Source organism: Pediculus humanus, genomic scaffold (genome assembly GCF_000006295.1).
Source record: "Pediculus humanus corporis 1103172108253 genomic scaffold, whole genome shotgun sequence".
NCBI classification, from domain to species: domain Eukaryota; kingdom Metazoa; phylum Arthropoda; class Insecta; order Psocodea; family Pediculidae; genus Pediculus; species Pediculus humanus.
Window position 1 is genome coordinate 74,960 of NW_002987822.1, and position 24,745 is coordinate 99,704.

The 24,745-nt window shown below is 28.7% G+C and overlaps 2 protein-coding genes across 2 annotated transcripts; one reads left to right on the forward strand and one right to left on the reverse strand.

Annotated features, from left to right (window-relative positions):
* Positions 1-15,881: 15,881 nt before the first annotated feature.
* Phum_PHUM473330 (uncharacterized protein) lies at positions 15,882-16,496 on the forward strand (the record flags this gene model as incomplete). The annotated part of the gene is made up of 3 exons (XM_002430283.1): positions 15,882-16,006; positions 16,138-16,302; positions 16,370-16,496. 3 exons carry the CDS (start codon positions 15,882-15,884, stop codon positions 16,494-16,496), a joined length of 417 nt encoding a protein of 138 aa, XP_002430328.1.
* Positions 16,497-17,222: 726 nt separating this feature from the next.
* Positions 17,223-23,765, reverse strand: Phum_PHUM473340 (NG,NG-dimethylarginine dimethylaminohydrolase, putative; the record flags this gene model as incomplete). Its single annotated transcript, XM_002430284.1, has 3 exons — positions 17,223-17,477; positions 17,814-18,110; positions 23,511-23,765. 3 exons carry the CDS (start codon positions 23,763-23,765, stop codon positions 17,223-17,225), a joined length of 807 nt encoding a protein of 268 aa, XP_002430329.1.
* Positions 23,766-24,745: the final 980 nt, after the last annotated feature.

The following is a 24,745-nucleotide window of genomic DNA, read 5'->3' on the forward strand; positions in this document are numbered from 1 at the left end:
AAATTTTTGTTTTGTTTTTTTGTTTATTTTTACTCTATGGATATTTCGAATAGAGTAAAACGCGTGATGATTTTTTTATTTGAAGAGGAGGAGGAGTAGGAGGAAAAGGAGGGGGTGGGATTCGTATTAAACTTTTTCTTTTCCAATTTTTTTATTTATTTTTTTTTTTTTTATAAACTTTTTCATCATCGTCATTTTTTTTTTCTTTTCTTTTATTTTCTTTTTCATTTGGTTTCGTTTCGTGATTTTCCTCGGGTGTCAATAATGAAAATGAAAATTTTTTTTATTTTATTTTATTTTTTTTTTATTTATTTTTATAATTTTTTTTTTCTTATTTTTTTTTTTCGCACGCGTAATAACAAACGCTCGTGGCAAATTTTTTTTTTATACAGCCGACAGCAAAAATTAATGAAAAAAAAAAGAGAGAAAGAGAGAGAGAGAAAAAAAAAATTTTTTTTTCTTTTTTTCGTTTTCTCGTTTTTTATTTTTTATTCTTTATAAATAAAAAATAAAATTATTTTCTTTTCTTTTTTATTTCGAACCGGGGAAAAGGAAAAGTTAAAAAAAAAAAGAACCGACAAACAAGTTGTTGTTGTACGAAAAAAAAAAAAAAAAAAAAGTTTTAAAAAATTTTATTTTATGGGGAATCACATTTGAAATTTCGTACTGTTTTTTTTCTTTTTCTTCTTCTTTTTTCGCCATTTTTTTTTTTTTTTTTTTTTTTGTTTAAAACGAACGCAAATTTTTTAAAGTAGAAAAATTGCGTAAAAAAAAAAAACGCGCTCGGTTTTAACGGTTTAAATAAAAAATTACGTTTTGAAAAAAAAAAAAAATTTAATCTGGTGCCACGTTAATGGTAATTATTTGACGAGATGTGATTAAAATTTACAAAATTTACGGTAAATTTAAAAAAAAAATTTTAAAGAGTTTTTGTTGACTTTGTTGAGAGTTTTTCAAAAAAAATTTTTATTTTTTTGTTTTTATTTCTTTCGTTTTTTTCCCTTTTTTTTGTTTGTTATTTTCTCTATGGAGTTTAGCATTTTTTTTCTTTTTCTTTTTTAATTCATTAAAGATTTTTTTTCTTGTTGTAATTTATGTTTTCTAATTTTTTTTTTTTAAAAAAAAAAACCATAATTAATGATTTTGTTTTGGGGCGTTGAGGTTTTTTTTCCTTTTCTCTCTCTCTCTCTCTCTCTCTCTCTCTCTCCCCTTCTTTAAGGTTTAAAATTATCGCCTGCAACGTTTTTTTGGAAATTTCGTCCTCCTCCTCCAAAAAAAAAAAGTAGTTTTTCCCACACATTCTTTTTTTTTTCTGGAATCACCGTGTGTTTGAATCCTCGAAAATGGATTTTTTATTCATTACATGGAGGACATTAATCAAAATATTTCGTTGGTGAAATTTTTTTTTTTTTTAAATTTCCGACAATGAAAATGTCAACAAAAAAAAAAAATAATAATAATGAAAAATTTTATTGTTTTCATGCCTTAAAAGAATGAAAGTGGTAGAGTACAAAAAAAAAAAAGTAATGATGATAATGATGATGATAACAAAAAATTTTTTTAAATCGATAAAAAATAAAAATAAAAAATAAAAAAATGGTTTTTGGATGTTTCGAAAATGTCACTTTTGACGTATTATCTTTCGGGAATATTATTATTATTTTTATTATTATTATTATTATTATTATTATTATTATTATTATTATTATTATTTTTGTTCCTTTTTTTTCCAGAAAATAAAAAAAAAAAAAAACTTTTTTTTTCGTTTTTTACTTAAATAAATATAACCTTTTTTTTTTTTTTATTTTGTTCCGGTCGCCTCAGGAAAGGAAAAAAAAAAAAATTACTGGAATTTTAATCGACGTTTGAAGGTTCAAACTGGAAATAAAGGCAAACGGAAAAGAAAAAAAATTCCCCTGCCCACTGCTCCTCGCCCCCCTACCCCGCTTTTTTTTGCTTTTGAAAAAAAAAAAAAAAAGAAAAAAAAAAAAATTCAAAGCGATGTCGGATGATGAATGAAGTCTCTTTCGATATTCAACGGGAAGAGATTTTCCTTTTTCTTTTCCTTTTTTCCTTTTTCTACTCCTTTTTTTCTTTTTCTTCTTTCTCTTTTCTTTTTTTTTTTTTTTTTTTTTTTTTTTATAAAACAAACGGAAAAACGAAATGAAAAAAAAACCGCAATTAAAATTTTGATTCAGAAAAAGAAAAGAAAACGATTTTGTTAAACGAATAATAATAATAATAATAATAATAATAATAAATTTTTAAAAAGGTCGAGGTAAATTGGGGAAAAGTGGAAGGGCGATAGAACCGGAAGTGTGGAGGCGTTCGAAATTATTTTGAGTAAAAAAAAAAAAATTTTTTTTTTTTTTTTACGAGAAGCGAAAGTTCTCAAATTGGGGGAGAAAAAAAATGGCGTTGCGTTAAAATAGAAACAAAGAAGGTTTTCGACGAATACGACTTTCTCCTACTCTTGCTCCTACCCTCCCCCTTCTCCTCTCTCTCGCTGCTCTCCGAAAAAAAAAAAAAAAAATTAAGAGATCGATTAAAATTGTTAAGTGTAAAAGGAAAAATCAAAATCGAAAACGACGTTTATTTTTACGTTCGAAACAGAAAAAGGAAAAAAAAGAAAGGAAAGAAATTCTCAAAGGAAATTTTTGTTGTTGTTTCGTATACGCGTCAAATTTTTTTATTATGATTCCCCCCCCCTCTATCGTTTGAGATCAATTAAGTGGGATTTTTGTGTGTCGTTTGTGTGCGCGTGCGTGTGAAAACGATCATACCCAAAAAAGATTTTTTTTTCCCCCACCTTCTTTTCATTTCTTATTATTATTATTATTATTATTACCATTTTATCTCTCTCTCTTTCTCTCTCTTTCTTTTCCTCTGAGAGCAACAAGTCGATTTTATCGTGTTTTTTTTTTTTATATATATATATATATATATTTCACAATTACGGAAATCGACTTTATTTGTTTTCGCAATACGCTTTGAGAACAACTGTTTCCGGTATTTACGACATTTAAAACTACTTTTATAAAAAAAAAGGAAAAGAAAATTTTTTTTTTTTTTTTTACGTTTTCCGCATCGAATCGCTTCCAAAAAAAAAAAAAGCAAAAACAAAATGGCGTCTTTCATTTCGATTTTCCAGGGGGGACAAAAACCAAATCCGACGTGAAAAAAAAAAAAAAATGAGTTTGTGAGTTTGAGTTTGTTTTTTTTTTTTTTTTTTTTTTTTTTTCGTGGGGAGGGAAAACGTTCCCCCCCCCACTTTTTTAAAAAAAAAAAAAAAAACAACAAACGACAAACGACACCCCGAAAATAATAATAATAATAGTAATAAAACTCCCCCAATCCGGTTAATTTAAATACGTCCCCCGTGTTTATTATGTCGACCGAACCCAAAAGTTCAAATTTTTTATTTATGTCCCTGTTGTGATTGAGCATGGCAAATTTAAATGCCTGTTGAATTTCTTCCGTTTGTTTTTCAAATATTATACCTGAAAATAAAAATTTTTTAAATTATTTACTCGTTATGGTTTTCCTTCAAAGAAAAAAAAGAGAGAGAGGGGGGAGAGGAGAGGAGAAGAGAGAAAATGAAACGGAAATGATGCCACGAAATGATTTTTTTTTTTTTTCAAAAATTTATTTGTTATAAACGAATATCGTCGTCGTCAGTTTGTTGTTTGTTGGTTGGTTGGTCGGTTGTTTGTCTAAGTAAAGTTAATATGCTATAAAGAAACCGTTAAATTTTTTGGCAGATAATTAAAAAAAAAAAAAACGTTTTGTTTTAAAATTAGTTTTTAACATTTTTTGGGTTATTTAAAAAAATTTTTTTTTAAAAGTTATTATTATTATTATTATTGTTATTATTATTATTAATATTACTACTGTTATGTTATTTTGATGACTCGTTTATTACTTGGATTATTACTATTATTATTATTATTATTATTTAGTTAATCACGCGCGGCGACATTTTATAAAAGTCGCAAAAAATTTTGCGGAAATTAATGTTGATTGTTGATTTTTTTTAAGTCGAACAAACCCGTCTAATAAATTTGTTTGTTTGTACAAAGTGTAATAACTTTTGTTTGTTGTTTGTAGAGAAATGGAAAAATAAAAAGTTTTTAGAAATTTCCGTCGTTGTTTGTCGTTTTCACATTTAAAAGAATCTCGCGTTTTGAGTCTGAACAAACATTGACGTCATGGAATTTTTCCTTCTAAAATTTTTTTTTTTATAATTCGGACGTGAAATTGTCGTTCATTTTGTAACTCTATTATTATTATTATTACTATCGCCTAAAGCTCTTGTTTTTTCGAGAGAGAGAAAAAGAGAGAGACACACACACACAGGAAAAAAAAGGAAAGAAAAGGGAAAAATTAGAAAAAAAAGGTGTTAATTAACATTTTGAAACTCACAAACTGAAAAAGAAATTTTCTTTATTTTCTTTCTCACTCTCTCTCATTCTCTCTTGTTTAATTTTATTTTCTTTCTTTCTTTTTTTTCTTTTCATTATTTTCTAAACCTTTTTTTTAAAAAAAAAAAAAAAAAAGGATCAACCTTTTCTTTTATTAATAACACGTATAAAATTTCAAATGTAATTAAGGTTCGGTCAAAAAATTTTCACATTTAAATTTGTTATAATCGGTTTAAATGTTTGTTGTCTTTTCCCCCCCTTCCTCTCTCTCTCTCTCTCTTTCTCTCATTCTCTCTTCGTCTCTCCCCCCCCCTCTCTCTCTCTCTCTCTCTTTTATTCTCTTTGACTCTTTCTCTCTCTCGGTCATGTTCTTTTTGTATTTTTTTTTCCTCTTTCACTTTCATCATTCTCTCTTTGTATTTTTTTTTTTTACTCTCTCTCTCTCTCTTTCTCCCTCTCTTATTTTCTATTTGTATTTTCTCTCTCTCTCTGTTTGTCATATTTTTTAATTTTTGGAAATTCGTATAATGACGTTTATTTGAATATTTAAAAGCACTCCCCACATATAAATTGTGACGAAGTGTGATAAGAAATGAATGCGATGTTTAAAAAAAAAAAAAATTTTCCATTTTCATTTTACCCCCCCCCCCTCTCTCTCTCTCTCTCTCTCTCTCTTTATCCTTTTTTTTTTTTTTTTTAATTTTCGGTTTTGTTGAATACGCAAGTGTGTGAGTGGTTGCGTGCGTGCGTGCCTGTGTACGTGTCCATTGTCGTTTTTCGGACGGGATAATAAAAAAAAAAAAAAATTTTTTTTTCTTTTCGAGGGATTTATTATTATTATTATTTAATAACATTCGGTCAAAAAATGACGTCAAAAAAAAAATAAATATTTTAAATTTTCACTACGTCTCGGTTAAATATAAATTTTCCCATCCTGGAAAAATAAATAAATAAATGGAAAATTTTATTTTCTTCTCTCTTTCTTTCTTTCTTTCTCTCTTTCTCTCTCTCTCTCTCTTTTTTGGTGTATCCTTTTCATCTTTTCAGAATAAGTTTCCAAAAGTAAATTTAGATATTTTAATATGGAAAAAAAAGAAAAAAAAAATTTTTCCAGTCTCCGGAAAAAAGTAAAAAAATCCATCGGATTATGGAAAACTATAAATAAAATATAGACGACGACGACTATATTTGTAAATTTCGACGAAATATTTTTTTTTCCGCTGGAACGTGTTAGAACGAACGCATATAGATATATAATATATGTTTCTCTCTCTCCCCTCTCTCTCTCTCTCTCCCCCTCCCAGTTTTAGGGAATAAATGGGAAAACAACAAAATGGCGGACGTTTTCTACTCTGTTTTTATTCCACCCCCCTCTCCGACTATTTTTTTTTGGCATGCAGATGAGTTAAAAAATTTATTTAGGATTTTTATATTTTATTTTACAAAATAATAATAATGATGATAATGATAATTAAAATAACGATAATGATAATAATGATGATGATGATGATGATGATAACAACAATCGGAAAAGGTACGGGAAAAGTAGGAACAACGACAAAAAAAAAAGGAAGGAAATTAGTGGAAACACTCGACGTGTTTTCCTCGAATTATTATTATTATTATCAATATTATTATTATTATTTATTTAATGTCGAACTGGAAATCTGGAAGAAAACACGTTTTCATTTTCCCCTCCTCCCCCGACGTAATTTTTCATCGTTTTTTACATTTTTCAAATTTAACAAATCACCTTTTTTTTATTTTTTTAATTTCGATTCAATGGATCCGTTCTTTATTATTATTATTTTTTTTTTTTTCCTTCGCGTGTAAAATAAACGAAATTCGAGTCTTTGACAAGGCGGGAGGAGGAGGAGGGGGGACAGAAAAAGAAACGGAAAAATTTGTCGCTTTTTTTTTTCTCTTTCTCTTCCGAACATTCTCTTCCGAAAACGAATAAATTTTAATGGAGCACTCGAGTCAAAAAAAAAAATTTTTTTTTTATTATTTTTTTTTTTTTTTCATCGTGAAAATTTCGGAAAATAATAATGATGATGATGATGATAATGATAATGATGATAATGACGTTAATAACGACAATTTCATTGATGATAATAATAATAATTATTATTATTATAAAATCACAGCGAAGTGGTGGGAGTGTCAAAGTGAATTTTTTAATATTGATTTGATGAAAAAAGGGAAAATTGGCGTTTACGCCAAACGAATGATGTTATTATCATTATCATTGAGATTGATAATCGTCATAAGATTAACATAATTTATTCGGGGTAAGAGGGGGAGTATGAGGAGAAGGAAAGAGAAGTGAAAAATTGAAATTTTATGAAATTTTATGTTATTTGAAAAGATTAAGAAAAAAAAAAGAAAAAGAAGAAGAAGAAAAAGTGGGATGAAAAATAGACGACGGGAATAAATAATTTGCAAACATTTATGAAAGAAAAAATATAAAAGATGAAGAAGGAGCAGAAGAAGAAGAAGGAGGGGGAGGAGAAAAGAGGAAAAAGAAGAAAAGATTCAATATGTCTATTGTTAATGAAAAATAAAACTGACTTTAAAAGGATTTAATACGCCAGATAAAAATGATGATAATCTCAAAAAAAAAAAAAAAAAATTTGTTAGCCTTATCCGTGAAAGGAGAGTAAAAAAAAAAAGAAAAAAGAAAATTAGAATTTTTGCTGTTGCTTATGCTGTTGCTGCTGATGATGCTGCCATTGCTACGCTGTTGTTATTTTATTTTATTTTTTTGGAGCTTTTGAATTTTCCAAATTTTCGCGATTTGAGTTTAATTTTTTTTTTTTTTAATGTAGACAAACGCACACACACACACGCATTCTCTCTCTCTCTCTCTCTCTCTCTCTTTGTCGTATTTTTTTGTCTCTCTTTTTGCTTTCTCTCTCTTTTTGACTCTGTCTTCTTTTTTTTTCACTTTGTTTTTCTGTCTTTACTTTCTTTGTGTTCCCTCTCTTTGTTTTTTCTCTCTTTCTTTTTCTCTCTCTTTGCCTTCCTTCTCTCTCTCTCTTTCGCTCTACCTTTGTCTTTTCTGTCATTCTCTCTTCATGTCTTCTCTGTCTTTTTGTCTTCTTTATCCATTTCCCCTCCCTCCTTTTCTCTTTCTATTCTTTTTCATTCTTTCTCTTTGTCTTTTTTCTTCCTTTCTTTGTGTTCCCTTCCATTGTCTTCATTTTCTTTTTCTCTCTCTCATATTTTTCTTCCTTTTCAAAAATCTTTTTTTCTGTTTTTTCTTTCGATTTTATATTATTTTAATTTTTTATTTTATTTTTGACTTATTTACATTCGGCAGCCAAAAAAAAAACAAAAAAAATTTTTTTTTTTTTAAATATTTTATTCTCGTATTCATTCTCTCTCTCTCTCTCTCTCTCTGTCTTTAACTTTTCCATTTCCTCCCTACCTTCTTCTACTCATTTTTCTCATTTTTTCATCGTCTTATCCAAAAATAATTTTTTTTTTTTAATACCCCCTCTCTCTCCCTCACTCTTGGAATCCCTTTCCAATTTTTCTTTCTCAGAGGTCCTATATTTAAATAACAAAACTTTGTCTCGTAAATCGAGAATGGAATTTTTTTTTTTTTTTTTTTTTATGTTCTTCCATAAAATTTTTCTCCAGTTTACAAAAAAAAAAAAAAAAAAAATTAAAGAAAAGAAAAGAGAAGAAAAAGAAAAAAACATCAGCAAAATTTTAACATGAAAAAAAAAACGCAATGTATGTGACATTTATCTTTTGTAATTTTTCATTTTTTCATTTTTTTCTTTTTTTTCTTTTTTCCAGGTTAAATTTTTTCCTTTTACTCTTCTCCAGAATGTGATTTTACCGTTTAAAAATTACCTTTGTTTGAATATACGTACGCGCATTTAAAAAAAAAGAGAAAGAGAAAGAGAGAGAGACATATAGGGGGAGGGGGAGCATAAGGAAAACGATCTTTTTTTTCCAGAAACGTTGAAAAAAAATTCTAGTTACACGTTATAAAACTTAAATTTTTTATTTTTTTATTTTATTTACCAAACATCCTGGAAAAAAAGAAAAAAAAATGGAAGCGATGATAAATTTATTACCGCCGTTAACTCTGCCCCCCACTCCTACCTCTCCCCTAAAAAAAAAAAAAATTTACCGCCATTTTAAAAAAAAATAAGGACTTCCGTTTATTCGAATTCAATCTTTTTTTTCCCCCTCCTTCGAGATCTTTCACATTCGAATCTAGTGACACGTTGAAATTTAAAAACGACAAAAATTTTCAACAAGTGTGTGTATCGTCCTTTGTCGTCATCTTTAAAATATTCATCACAAATCGATTAGCAATCGTTTAATTAAACTTTAAAAAAAAAAACAACAACCGGGAAAATGAAGGAAGGGAGGGAGAAAGGGAGGGAGAAAGGGAGGGAGGAAGGGAAAAACAGGATAGCAGAAGAAATAACGACGACGAGAACGACGACAAAAAAAATGAACTCGAATAAATTTTATTTACTCCATTTATAAAATCTGGAAAAGGTCTCTTGGAGAATTGATTGTAACGAATGTTTAAGTAAAAATAAAATGTTATTATTATTATTATTATTACTATTATTATTATTATTATTATTATTATTATTATTATTATTATTATTATTATTATTATTGTTATTGTTACATTCACGTCACGATCGTAATTGTTGGAATATTAATTGTTCAACGTTTTATTTGAATGTTAATAAAACGGTGAATTTTCTTTTTTCTTTTATGTTTTTTTTTGGAAAATATAAACGGAATAAATTTTTCACTTTCCCCCCAATTCCTACCGCTTTTCATTTCAATAATAATAATAATGATAATAATTGTATTGATAAAAATATGAACAGAGCGGGTCCATGCGCAGTTTTGTACGATCAACGGAAAAGAGGAGATTGTGCTACTCGACGAACCGGTTATACTCTTCAGGTATAACTTCGGAAAATAATATGGACTAATTGAAGGTTCGATCTGAGAGGGGGGGAAAGATGAAAGAGCGAAAAACCGGAAATAGGCCAGTTAGATGTGGGGAGGTGCGTGAGGGCAGAAACAATATTGATGAGATGAGAACCATAGTGAGAGCAGCATTGGAAGCCATGCCTCCTCCTTATTCATTAAAAAAAGAAAATTCGAAGGAGATTTTGAAATTGATTTAAAAAAAGAAGAAGAAACATGGTACAGGAAATGACGTCACGTGGGACGACCCACATTAGTCTACTATGGCATCACCGATATCAAAATCCTACATTTCCTAATGGATCAGAGAAAAACCTGGAATAAATGTCGGAAAATTCCGGTGAGGATACGCGACGTGGAACTTGTCGCGTAGAAAAGCAATAATAATAATAATAATAATAATAATGATAATGATAAATAAGAAACAGAAGTGAAAAGATGAAAGCGGTTATGAATGTCACGACGGGGGCAACCAATTTCCATTTCTAAGGAATTCGATGTGAATCTCGAATGAATTTCGAAAGAAGAAATTTCGTTTGAATTTTGCGAATAGAAATCCGTCGCGCAAAAAACCTAATAATAATAATAATAATAATAATAATAATAATAATAATAATAATAATAGAAATGATGGCGATGATGACGACGACGACGACGGTAATAAAATGATGATGATCGTGTTTTATTGCTTTTTTATAGAAAAAAAAAAAAAAAAGAAAGAAAAAAGGAAAAGAAAAAAAAATGGAAAAAATAAAATTTTGAAAACGTAAAAAAAATCAAATCGTCCCAAAGCACCGGAAAAGCTGGAAGAAAAAAAAATTTCCGAGAAAAAAAACCGGAAGTTGTTGTTGCTTTCTCTCTTTATTCTATACTACGCCCGCCATTTTCTCACAATATTTGTTTTTCCTTTTTTTTTCCTTTTTTTTTTTCATGGAAACGAATTCCCGATTCGACCTCTTATGCACCACAGAATTGTTTTTTTTTTTTTACGTTTTATTTTCCGTTTTAAGTATTAAAAAACGCGCGCACACACACACACACACACACACGTATAAAATTAAATTTTTTTTTGGGGGGGAGGAGGGGGAAATGGAAGAGAGAGAGAGAAAAAAAATAGAAAGAAAGAAAATGTGCCCACCGAACTCGATTCATAGAAATTTTTTTTTTTTCCTCTTCCATTTTATTTTCTTTTTTTTTTTTTTTTTTTTTTTTTGGTTTTCCACCGCAAAACCTTTTTTTTCTTTTATTTTTTTTTGTTGGGCGCCATTTTTTTTTTTTTTTTTGAGATGGTTTCAAATTGTCATTTCTCACGTATTTTATTATTATTTTTTTTTTTTTTACAAAATTTCGGAGGTGGTATGAAAATTAAATTAAATTTAAAAAAGAAAAGAAAAATTTATTTAAAGTTTTATTCACTCACCCAATGGAATTTTATCGGTTGCCGACTCGGCCGATGTCATCCAAATTCCTAGTGACACGACAACGCTAAAAGCACGAAAAATCATTTGACATCCGGACGTCATTTTTTACAATGGAAAACCTTTTAAGAAACATCGCAAATTTTCTTTTTCGATATCATTCTCGTGCCTTGTCTGTAACACAATGTATTTCCGCCCTAAAATCAAAAAAAAAAATATTTAATTAATTAATTTCCATTTCCGGTTGTTTTTTATTTATTGTCTGAAGAGGGAAAGAAAGGAGGTTTAAAAAAAAAAGAAAAAAAGGAAAAATCGGAAAAATAAACGCGAAAAAAAGTTTTAAAAAAAAAAAAAAGAGGAAGGGGGAAAACGTATCAAAATGAAAAGGGAAAGAAAATTTTCGGTTTAACCTCAATCTTATGCCACGTTAAAATAAATTACGCGACTCGTTTTTGCCTCGAAAGCGACGACGACGACTATGACTACGATGAAAATTACGTTTCGGGTTGAAACTTCGCGTTAAAAATGTCAAAACTTTTTTCTTTGTCTCCTCCCACGTCGAATTGTTTTTTTTTTTTTTTACAACCGTTTTAAGATGGCGATTTGAAATCGCCATTTTTTTTAACAACGAAAAAGGAGAATATCGTCGTAAATAAGAACAAGATTCTGGAAAATTTTGTTAATTCATTCGAGTACCAGCACTTTTAGGAAACACATAAAAGTACCGGAAAATGCGTTGAAAAATGAGAAAATTTTTGAAATCGAAACATTTAAAACGACGGAAATGATTTCAACCATCGTGAATCGTGAATCGAGTACCATCCGTGCCACAAACGCTGGAAGATAAGAATCCAGACAAGACAAAGTTCAGACAATCTTCAAATAACACCAAAGATGCCACCAAATGAATACCTGAATGCCAAAAAGAAAAAAATTCCAACAAGTACGTAAAACATGTCGCGAATGAAAGTCAAACGTAATAATAACAATAATAATTCCCATCGAATAAGACGATCTCGGTGAGACTTATAAGAATTGTTATGACGTCATAGGTTATAACAAGACGAAACCTATCCATCAGGCATGTGCAGCATCATCACCGATATCCCATAGGGATCGTCGGTCGGGTAAAAACCTGGAATGAATGTTCGAAAAACAATCCGACGAATTGTGATGTGATTATGAGAGAAAATAATAATAATAATAATAATAATTTGTAGAACAAAGAAGAAAAACTAGTGAAAGCGGAAATTAATTATGAAAATTATGAAATTTTCCATCGAAAAAATTTACTACAGATCCCTTGTCTCGTCTCTCACGTCGTAAAAGCGAAAGTAATAATAATGATAATAAATCAAAAAACGAGTCGAAGGCAAATTAAAATAATAATAATAATAATAATAATAATACATTATCACTAAGATTTTGTGATAAGAATTTATCATTTAACAAATTTAAATTTTATGATTCGTATTTAAAATTTACGATTATATATATATATATATATATATATATATATATATATATATATGCATGTATATAGAATGAAAATTAATTTTCCAAATTTTCCGAGTGCGGAAGATAAAAGAAGGTTCGTTCGCTCGTTCGCGTGCGCGTATCGCAACCCCACCCCACCTCATCCCTCTTCTTCGATTGTTCTTTCATTGCTCATATCATGATAAAAAGGGAGGAAAAGATAGGGTTGGAGAGAGGTAAAAAAAAAAAAAAAAAGAAAAAAAAGGTACGACGAAGACTAAAAGTTTTTTAATTTCATCCCTGATTGTCGTTGTCGTTGTTGTTGTTGTTGTTGTTGTTGCTGTTGCTGTTGTTAATCTCAAAGGATATGAATTATTTTCTCTTTGACAATAAACTCACGGGGACACAAATAATCGTTTTATATTAAAAGGAGGAGGAGGAGGAGGGGATAGTCATTTGATTGTTTAAAACAAACAGACGGACGGACGGACGGACGGACGACAAACAAACAAACAAACAAACGATCGGAGAAAAAAAAAATAAAAAAAAAAAAAAAACCTTTTTTTTCGTCATTATTACTTTTTTTTTTTTTTTTTTCCGTTTCCGGTTCCGTTATCGGACAAAACTCGAAATTATTATTATTATTTATTATTCTCGTCAATCGGTCTTTTTTTTTTTTAATGATGATGATGATGATGGTAATAAAAAGAAAAAAAAATGTTGGGGGGAAATCAAAAACGATATTTTTTTTTTTTTTGAAACGGTTTAAAGGGACTGTGATGGTGACGGTGGTGGTGGTGGTGGTGGTGGTGGTGGTGACGATGGTGGTGAGGGGTCGGGTGGAATTTTTACCTAAAAATTCATTTTAATTAAATTTACGAATAATAATAAATGATGGAAAACCTCGCGAGAGGAGAAAAAGGAAAAGTCAAAGTCACCACCTTATACGAAAACGTCGTTGAGCTTACATATAATAAAATAATAATATTATTTAGAGGAATAATAAATGAGTGAGTGAGTGCGTGCGTGCGTGTGTGGAATGGGGAGGGGTGCGTGGGGATGCGTGGGAGTACGTGCGTGCGTGCGTGCATATAAACGTTAAGCAGCTTACTTATTAAATGAAAATATGAAATTTTCATCAAGGGATCGAATTTTTTTTTTTTTTTTTTTTAAATTAAATCTGCACAAAATTCAAAAAGCTCAACTCGTTTTATTTTTTTTTTTTTTATTATTCGCACGCATGCACGCACGCACGCACTTTTTTTTTTTAAAATTAAAATTACGAAAAATATATTAATAATAATAATAATAATAAACACGTAAACACTTACCCTTTTTATATTTTTTTTATTATGGGTTTTTTTCGCCGCGGAAAACGCAAAATCTTTTCATACTGCAAATGAAAAAAAAATAATAAAATGATGATGATGATGATGATGATGATAAAAAGAAAGGAAACGAGATTAATAATTTTTTAAATAAGATGAAAATAGTACACGCACACACGCACGTACGCACATACACAATGGAAAAATTTAGAAAAATTTAGAAAAAAAAATGTAAACACGAACCGTATGAATACAAATTTTAAAATCTTCGTTTGTTGTTGTTGTTGTTGTTGTTGTGCATTGATAAATATATATAAATACGTTTATCCACCAAAATTGTGTGTGTGTGTAAATCGATTCGTTTTTTTTTTTTTTTCTTTATCTCCGCGTTTTATTTTAACGTTTTATTCGATTATTATTATTATTTTATATTTAACTTATTACATTCCGTTTATCGATAAAAATCATCCCTTTCGCTCTCGTTATATACTCACATACATACACAATGTATATGTTACGACGAACGCGAACTCAAAGCGGCGGACATATTCGACAGACGGGATAGAACGAGAGAGAGAAAGAGAAAAAAAAAAAAAAGAGGAAAAGAGGAGGAAAAAAAAAAAAATTGCGGTTTGATCCCAGATGGGGATGCAGGAGATGTTGAGAGAACGCAGGACCAGTGACGTTGTTTCAAATATACGAGGGTGCGTTCGGATGAAATGATGTGAGAATAATGAGATTTTAGTTGCGTGATTATACGTTAGATGTCAGCACGCGACGGGGAAAGCTTTCGAAAGGAGATAGGGGAAAAGAAAATTGTTTTATCAATTTTCCGCCCCAATTTTTAATTTAAATTTTTTTATTGTTGATTGTTTTTAAAACAAACAAACAAACGAACGAACAAACAAGCTTTTTTTCTTTTTTTTTTTTTTTTGCAAGTGAAAGGAAAATGAAAATAAAATTCACGTCACGTATATTATATAATAATAATAATAATAATATTTATTTATTAAAAAATACAAAATTTAAATTTAAAATATCGTCACCGGTGCAATATTTTTCTTTCTTTTTTTACAATCAGTCAATCAATCAATCAATCAATCACTAAGATAAATTTAAAAAAAGAACAAATAAACCAAAACCCCTAATACATTAAATAATTTTTTTTTTTTCTAATAAATAAATAAATAAAAAATTTTGTTTTTTTATATACAGAAATTTTTTTTTCAGGCTCGTACAAAATAATTAGTCGATTGATTGATCGATCGATCGATTAATCAATCGACTAATTTACATAATCGATCGAGCCTAAATTACATTTATAAAATTAAAGCAAAATTTTTAACATTTTTTTTTCTCTCTTTCAATTTTTACTATACGACAAATGTGGTATACAGCAAAAGGGTAACTCGTTGGCATTAAATAATTATTTTAAAAAAACACAAAAACACAAAAAACAAACAACAACAACAAATAACAGAAACAAATTTTTTTTTAATAATTAATATTATTATAATAATTGTTTAAAAATTGATTAATAACAGAAAATAATAATAATAATAATAATAACAGTGATTTCGTTTATAAATTAATAATATTAATATTATTTTTTTTTAATCTTAGGTAAACAATTAACCAAAGAATTTTAACAAAATTTGTGATAGTTTTATTATTATTATTATTATTAATTATTGTTATAAACTATTACAGAAAACAAATAATTAAACTTTTAATAAAATTTCCAGTTAAGAAAAAAAAAAAAAAAAAAAAAAAGAATACTACCCGTCTCGCGGGTAGAAGAAAATTTAAGCGGAATGTAAATTATTAAAGATTTTATCTTATAACATAAAAACTTTCGAAAAATTCGGGAAGGGAGGGAAAGGGGAAGAAGATTAAATTGTCAAATTAAAAACAATCAAAACAAATCTAATAATTTTTTTCTTTTAATTTTTTTCAGATGGGGGGGGGGCACGTCACACTTATTAACTTCAGGAGTTAGAATACCTTCATCGGATTGCACTTTTTTTTGGTAAGATTACTATGTATCCGTACATCTATTACGAACCGTTACTCTTTCCGGATTTTTGTTTGCAGCGAAGACCCGAAGACCCGAAGACCTGAAGTGCTACAAAGGGGGCGACGGATAGGGATGTTCCAGACCTCTCACCGAGCGACGATTTGGAAGCAGAAGCTACTTCGTGAAGCTGTTTGAAGATCCCAATGGCAACTCTCCTCCTAACCAACGGAATGAAGAGAATAAAATGAATCTCCGGGTATCAGATGAAAAAGAAGAGCTTCAGGTTGGAGGACTCCAGCGGACGGCAGTAAACTCTCGAGCCTACGCGACTGGACCGTTTAGAGAAGCCACTTTCTTTCTACTATTACCGTAACTACACTGTTGCTTAATTCTATCTTCTTATTCTAACTCCTTCCTTTGAATCACACAGGAACACTTCTACACCAAATCTTCGGAAGAGTCGCTTAGTGGATAGGAGAACTTTCTTCGGATGAATCCAGGCTTCGCGCAACAGTTGAAGATTCCAATTCCCTTGGACCAAGAGCGTTTTCGAGACACGTTTTGATGGAAAATCCAAGTTTCGACTCCAGTGGCAAGACTCTTCAAGAAAGGATTTCTTCCAAGACGCTGAAGAAGCACATCCCACGTAGAGAAGCGGTTCACAAGTCCGGTCCCCGTCCATAGATGTGGAATCCACTCTTCATACCGATTTGCCTATCCCATCTTGATTAGGTCCTTATCTACCGTTGTCTTGGAAATGTTGGTGTCCTCCGCTATCCCGTACGCACTACATAGAAGATTTCCAGCGAGAACAGTCTTCATGACGTCCGAATCCGTCGTTACCGGGCACCCGCAGTGATCTTCATCTTGCAAATCGAAATTTCCGGTTGTAATCTTCTTAATCCAATTTCGAACGGTCCGTCCTAATAGTCGTAGTAACACTCCCGTAAACGGTGCAAATCTCTTCTGCGGTGTCCTTTCCTTGCGAAGCAATCAATCTTCAAATTCTTCTTTTGCCTCTCCATATTGAACGGTGCAGAAACAATCCTGAAAGAGACTTTCCCCCATCGAAACTTAGTTTTGAAAAACTTTTAAGACGACCGAAACCGATTTTATAATAGATAAGTCTGCACGTTTAAATAAATGTAGTCAGTCAAAGTCATTTTTAGCGTGACAATCCTACTATACGACCCCCCCCCCTATTATTACCTAACGTATTATTGCATTACATTTAGTAAACGGTACTACCCCTACTTATAAACGTTCTCTGAAAGTAAGTACTTAAATATTAAAGCCTAATAATAATGTTAATAATAATAAATAAATAAATTGAATATTATAAATTTCTCTAATCCTAATAATCTTCGACGGTAAATAAAAAAAGTAACGTTCAGTTCTAGTAAACCCCTCCTCCCCCTCCCCCCAATTGCACTCCGACGGCAGTAATAAGCAACGAAACAAAAAAAAAAAAAAGAAAAAGAAAATTGTCACGCTTGTCAAAAAGTGTCACTCCCCAAGTCAGTTTAGTAGTTGAAAGTTCAAATTACCTTAAGAATTTAAAGAAGCTTTTCCCTCCGCTCAATCCTTATAAATATTTTATATGTTTTGATCGTCTCAAAAGTAAACAACAGGATGACAGCGAATGACCCAATTTCGATAATTCAGACATGTTAACCGGTCTCCTGTCGTAGTCGATTTTTTCTTCGAATATTCCATGAGATTCTGGTATTTCTTGTTGAGAGCGATGAACTAGGGTTCCGTTGACGTAGAGAACGTTGGCAGCTGCTTCTTCGGGTACTGTTAAAGTGCTGTAGTTGTATTCCGTTTCTCTTTCTATTCTCTGAAATAATTTAATTTCTCTTAAGTATATATGTAACATAAATATAATAAAAAATAATTTTAATTATTCAATTAAATATAATATAATTTTATCACGAATTATTATTATTATTATTTTTTTTTTATTCAACGTTAACGGAAATGACGAATCAAAAAAAAGGAGAAACAATTTTTTTTCTTTTTTTTTTTTCGGGGTAAAGTTAACGGTATTATGACGTTAATGATTATTTAATGAGTTTTTTTTTTTTTTTTTTTTTTTTGGTTTGGTTTTTAAAAAACGAAAACAAATTTTAATACGTTAAAATAATGATTTTTTTGTTTTTTCAAATTCACTTACCTTAAGCAAATCCTGAGCTGGTTTCGTGGCAGCAACGCAAAGTAAATCCGGTCCGGCAACGGAAACCAAATTTTTCAATCTGTAGTCTTCTTCAACATTTATTGGAATGCATGAATATTCTGGAAAAGCTGCTGCCACTGCTTTTGCTCCGGCTTCGTTTGTTTTGTCGGAAAGTCCTATGAAAAATTCTCGACCGGTGAAAAGTACGTCACCTCCGTCCAATTTAGCTTCCGTATCTTTTATGTCGATTATCGGGAGATCCAATTCTTTTTTAAAAACTGATCTTATTGTTTCAAGCTGAAAAGAAAAAAAAACTTTAAATATTGTCAATTGCCAACAACAACTTTCATAATTATAAAATTCATTTGGTACGATTCGTTACGCTGCGAGTTTTTAAAATAATTAAATCAAAAATATTTTTAATACAATTTATACAATTTATTTTGCCACAATTCAACCTAAAACCTATTCCAAGCAAGTGAAATTAAGCGGGGTACCTTACACGCATTACGTCCAAATTTTGACCATATTTGCTTTATTCAAGTATTTTAAACCTAACGTCAATTGCCTACTCTAAATCTGATGACAGGGGCCTAGCGACAGTCACTTCTTCACTATTTATATCTCTAAGGGGTGTTTGTTTATAGATTAATCGTTTCTCTTCTGCTACTAAAAAAAGTCAGGATAAGTCTTTTCTAACATACGTATCAAGTCGTAAAAAAAGACAGTCTGTTTATTAATTTACCATCTGTTCGTTTAGGTACAAAATTTTTTAAATAAGGTTTTTGTCTTATATGGTTTTCTCTTACTGACAGTTCCATTTTGAATTTTTGGAATTATTTTGCAGCCAATTAATATAACTAATGCAATAGCCATTATTAGACAGAAAAAAATTTTAACGAATTATTGAGGGGTTGGTTTATAACAAGTAAGTAAAATCAAGTGTTACGAGCTTAAGGCACATCAAGTTTAAGTTTCGATTGCTCAACATCTGAAAAAATATCGCTCGGGGGTAACTTTCAAACGACTTAAGTAACACTTTGCCATTTTATTGAATAATAAAAGTAAAAAATTTTTACAAAATGGTACCCCCCCTCCCATTTATCCTACTACAATTCGATTGAAAAACTTTTACTTAGAATCATTTTTCATCATTAAGAACTACTAGTTTAACGTAGAATAATTCAGATACCTGATATTAACTGCAACTGCTTAGATTTGACTGCCAGGAACTGCTTCGTGACTTCGACATTATTTATACCAAAAGAAATACTTGTGTGTTGTTTAAATGTTTCCTTTTCTTTTCTTGGTATTAATAGTGATAAGGGTGATTTTTCGGTCGTAAATATCTAATCAAAAAAAAAAAAGAAAACAGACTGTTTAATAACTCATGATATGATTTCTTGAAATGATGGGGATGATTACGAAAGTTTGTATTTGTAAAAATTTTTTTTTTGGTTTGTTTTTAATGAAATAAAATAACATATATTTGTCTTTGACGTTACTCCACCATTATTTATTACATTTAAATAAAATTTGGACAATTCGCAAACCATGTAAAGAATGTCAAAGGCGGCATATATTTTGTATAATTTCGTTTGATCATTGAGAACGTAATAATAACAATGAAACACCATAAAGATTTCAAATAGTTTTCCTGAAATTATTAGCTTAGAGAGTCTCATTCCTAAGGATGCTTGTTAATTATCTAATCATCAAAAGACAGACAGACAGACTCCTCATTAATAATTCATTTAAGCCCGATTTTCCGAAATAGAATAGTTTCGAAACCGTCCATTTGTTTACTTTTAATTATTAATTGATTGAAAAATAGATTCATGTCGGTTAAACTTGTAAATTTTACATGAGTTTCATATCCTTCACTATCGAAAATTATTATTATTTTTTTTTTTTTAAATTCAATCGCTAGAAAAGAATTCTGATAATCGAAGTGTGACAACAAAAAAAATTAATTTTTTTTTCGGGTTAACCAGTCAACCAACAATTTACGTGAGCAATAAAATTCTTTGAAAATCGAATTTGAAACGTTAAAAATTAATAGGTTTTTCTTTTGCTTCGGGTGTTTTTAATTGTATTTAAAAAAATTATTTTTAACTTTTTTATTTCTTTTCAAGTCGCGAGAACTGTTTGCAAACTCTCATAAAATAATAAATAAATACAATTTATTTTATCATTATACAACGTATTAACCATAGCAAATGAGTATAATCGAAATTAACTACAGGATATATTTATAGAATATATATCGGAGGCCAAGTCTCCATGATATTGTCGTACTAATCCCTCAAAATTTAACAACAGCATCAATTGCCATCGCATCATTATCTTAATCTAAGGGGAATATATGAGAGAATGTTTTTTCTTTCTAAAAATTAATTTAATTAGATTTCGACTTCAAAATGTAAATCTAATCATGAGAAAAAAAAAAAAAACGGTTACTTTTTATAATTCGTTAAATTTTTTAATCAGATGTGATTTCCTCGAACACGTTTGATTAACAAGATTTAATCGTTCTCTCAATTATTATTCATATTTCAAATCAATCATTCTAAGATTAAGCAGATCTAGATTGGCTTATAAAAACTTGACAGGACTATTAAAAATAAATAGATTTCAACTAAAAATTTCAACTAAAAACCCATTGTTAATGTTGGTCCCTTAAAACTCTTTAAGAATCAATTGCTCTTCATTATTATTATTATTCATTACTAAATTATTCCTTATTCTCTTCATATTATTATTCATTATTATTATTTTCTAAATTAGGGTAAATTTTAAAATGTTTATTCATCATTAAAGGGATAAATTATTTATAGTTGTTTATAGAATGTTCATTTTACAAAGTAATTTATTAAGAATATTTATTTTTACTCGCGTCAATCGTAAATTACATTGGAAAGAATTACAGGCAAACCCAAGCTACGTGAAAAATGTCAAAGATTTCTTTAGTCTAATAAAACCCACTAGAATTTTATTTGAAAATTTCGTTTAAGACAAAATATTGAAATCAATAATAGTGACAACGATAATGCATTATTTTAATAAAAAAAAAAAAATTATTTTTTAAATTTTACCAACGTTTCCATTATTTAGAGACTTGTAAAAGCGAAAACATAAATCCTCTTAAAAATCCATTTTTTCAACGAGTCATAAAAAAACGACGTCAAATCACGCGACAAAAATATTTTAATCCATTACAAACACGAAACGTACCCCTCGAAAAAGGGTTGTTATGTTACGAATATGTTGTTTATGAAAAGTAATTTTCCCCGTGAAAATTTATGGAATAATGCAACCGAGCAGACGACTATTGAAAATAAAACAAATTTACCATACCTAATAATGTCGACGTGAAATTTTATTCCAATAACTCAAAACGAAATCGAGAGAAATCCCCAAAGAATATTTTTGAATATTCATTCGAATATTGATGTTTTACGCCTTCCTCCTCATCTCTCACCCCCCCCCCCAAAAAAAAAAAAACTGAATTAAATTTCAATTTAAAAAATATAACAAGTATTTCCCTGAATAAGAATGTTTTTTTCAAAATAAGAAAAAAAGTAAAGGGGGTTTTAGAAAAAAAAAAAAAAATTTTTTTTTACTCCTTTTGGGTTTTAATTGGATTAAAAAAAAAAAAAAAAAAAAAAAAACGGGGGGGGCCCTTAACAAGATTTTAACAAAATTACATTCGAACATTTTTTTTTTTTTTTTTCAACGGGGACATTTGAACGACTATGTAATATTACAAAAATTAACCCAAGGGGGTAATATTAAAAAAAAAAAAAAAAAAAAAAAACTAAAACGGAAAAGAATTGAAAATTTAAAAAAGGAAAAAATATAAAAAAACGCACGCAAACATGTAAAAATCCCATTTAAAATGTCAAAAAAAAATAAAATAAAATAAAAATCAACCCACGTGTTTTTAGCGTTGATGAATAAATCACGTGATATAATTTTTTTTTTTTTTTTTCGAAAGAGTCATTTATTCAAAATCCATCCGTACCTGAACAAAAAAAAGAAAAATATTCATCGAAGGTCATCGAAAAACTAACGCGTGGGTTTTTATTGCTTTATGAAAATGGCGAGGGAAACCAACAACTACGATGGCAGTCATCACATGCCAGAAAACTATCAAACGGTAAACACAATCCTACGATGAATTAATTAATTAATAATTTTTCTCCAGTTTAAAACAAACCTAAAACCTTTAAACCTCTCCAAAATTTCCAAAAAGACTTATCGAAAACCTTCTTCGAAATGAAAAAAAAAAAAAAAAAAAAAAATAGCATCACAAACCAACAACGTTGCATTTTGAATTTTCTCCGACCGATTTAATTACGTAAAAAAGTAATTAACAACAAAAAAAACAACTTGAACAAGAATTTAATTACCCCCCCCCCAATTACATAGTAACAAAAAAAAAAAAATTTAACAAACGGACATTTTTGTGTGGGCGTTAACCAATTAAACGATCATGCTAACAACCGTAAAAAAAAAAAAACAAGTTCAATCGATCAGAACAAACGTTTTAAAAATAATAAATTTTTTTTTTTTTTCCTTATATTCAACCAGGGTCCCCCACATATTTGTGTGTATATTGAAAATTTGAAAAAAATTTTAATTCGTCCCAATTACATTACAAAACCAGACACTTCCGCCCGTCTCGACCTGTGCAAATATTTTATTATAGTCTATTTTTAGTTTATTTTTCGCCTTTTAAAATTTTACCTAACTTGGTATTTGATTGGAAACATGTAACCTTGTTAATTTATTTTATGGTATAAATTTCATCTTTTGTGTGTAACACAAGAAATAATTTTTTCCCCCCCTCCCCACACAATAAAAACCTCAAAATCAAAATGAATTCAAAAATTTAAAGAAAAATGAAACCAGTTGAAAATTATATACATATAAATAAATAGATATTTTTCTTTTGTTAATCTATCACACGGTTAAATTGAAACAATGAAAAAAGGTATTGTCATTGTCATGTATAAATAACAAACCAACAAAACTATATTTTATTGTTTATGACAATCCATTACACCCCCCCATCATTGTAAGAATATAAATCTTTACAATAAATTGTAACAATTTTCACTTAATTAAATTGTCATTTTCAAATACAATAATAATTAACTAATTTCTGATTAAATAAAAAACAGGGTTTCAATTTTATAATACTCATGCTACATGATAATAATAATAATAATTAAATTGTTGAATTATTTCATCTATTCAAAAACGATCTAATCTGTTACTATTATATATGTATCACCTTAACAAAACATATAACAATGTGGAAAAAATTTAATTGAATTATTTGAACGTTCAACTCAAAAAAAAAAAAAAAAAAACGTTTATGCAAAAAACCATTTTTGTACATAATTAAATGAATCATTTAAGAAAAACGATAAAAAAGCAGAAAAAGTTAAGATAACGTTTATCGAATTAAAATTTCAAATCGTAATGAAAAAAAAATGGGGGGGTTTACCATTATTGACCTAAAAACGCAGCGTATACGAATTTATATATATATATAAATACATTAATAAAATGAAAAATTTTTTTGTGGTTTAAAAAAAAAAGATGGCAGTATTACATAAGTAATGTTTTTTGAAATGATTAACGCGGAAAAAAGGAAATTTGTTTAAAAAAGAAAAAAAAAACACTTACTTCTTTTAATCGACCTGTTTCTGGACGTGTGATCAAAACGCTTCCATTTAAAACTATAGCTGTATCTTCTACATAAACACTTTCCGGTAAATTTTCATCAGGCGGAAGTTCAATAACGTCCAATCCGAGTTCTCTAAGCAATTTGACAAAAATTTCATGTTGTTTCTTGGCTTCGTCTAAATTCACGTCGCATTTCGTACGGAATGACTGAGGAATTCGACAAACAATTGCATGTGTGAACTTCATCGCAGCCATTAACTGTTTGATACAATGCGAAGCCTTCCGCTTGGCAACTACACTAAAACGCTGCCTCCTGTATTCAAAATCCACGTTTTTGTTTTTCCTGTTTAAACGTTAAAACGTGTAATTAATTTCGAAATTTATTTAAAAATGTTTTTTTTTTACAAGTATTTCACATGATTTTTATTATTAATTAAAAAAAAACAATCCGTTGTTGTAAATAAAAACGAAAATTATAAATTTTTTTCACTTCGTGCCCAATCCTGGAGGCATTTAAATATTAACGGTTTAGTCGTTCTGGAACATTTTTGAATTTTCAAAACGCGCGTTCGTCGAACAAGTAATTGTAGTTTAAATAACCTAAAAATTTATTAAAAAACTAATGTTATAATTGTATTTTTGTGTTTATTTTTTACTGAAAAAAAAACGTACGGATTAATTTATTATAACTTAATAAAAATAATGAAAAAACATGAAAAACTCGGCAAGTATATATTAAAAATTACATTTTAAATGAGCTTTATAAAAATTTTTATTATATATATATATATTTGTATAAAGTAATCGCATAAAAATGAAAGCCAAAAAAAAAAAAAAAAAAAAAAAACACGCATACGCTATCCACAAATAATTTTTACAATATGATATATATTTATTTAAAAAAAAAAAGAACAAATTAGAAAGAAAAAAAAAAAAAAAAAAGAAAACATCATATCCATTAGGAACATAAACGAAAAATAAAATTCGTTACATTCCACAATAATACATATTTGAAAATTTATAAATATTAAAATTTTTTTTTTTTTTTTTGCTTTTTTTTATTTTAAATTTATTTTACTTTACTTTATAAAATCATTTAACTCGTTAATAATAATAATAATAATAATAATAATAATAATAATAATATTTTTAATTCAATATTTTTTATTTTATTTTATTTTAAAATTACTATATATTTATAATTATATTAATATTATTTATGTTATCATTATCAT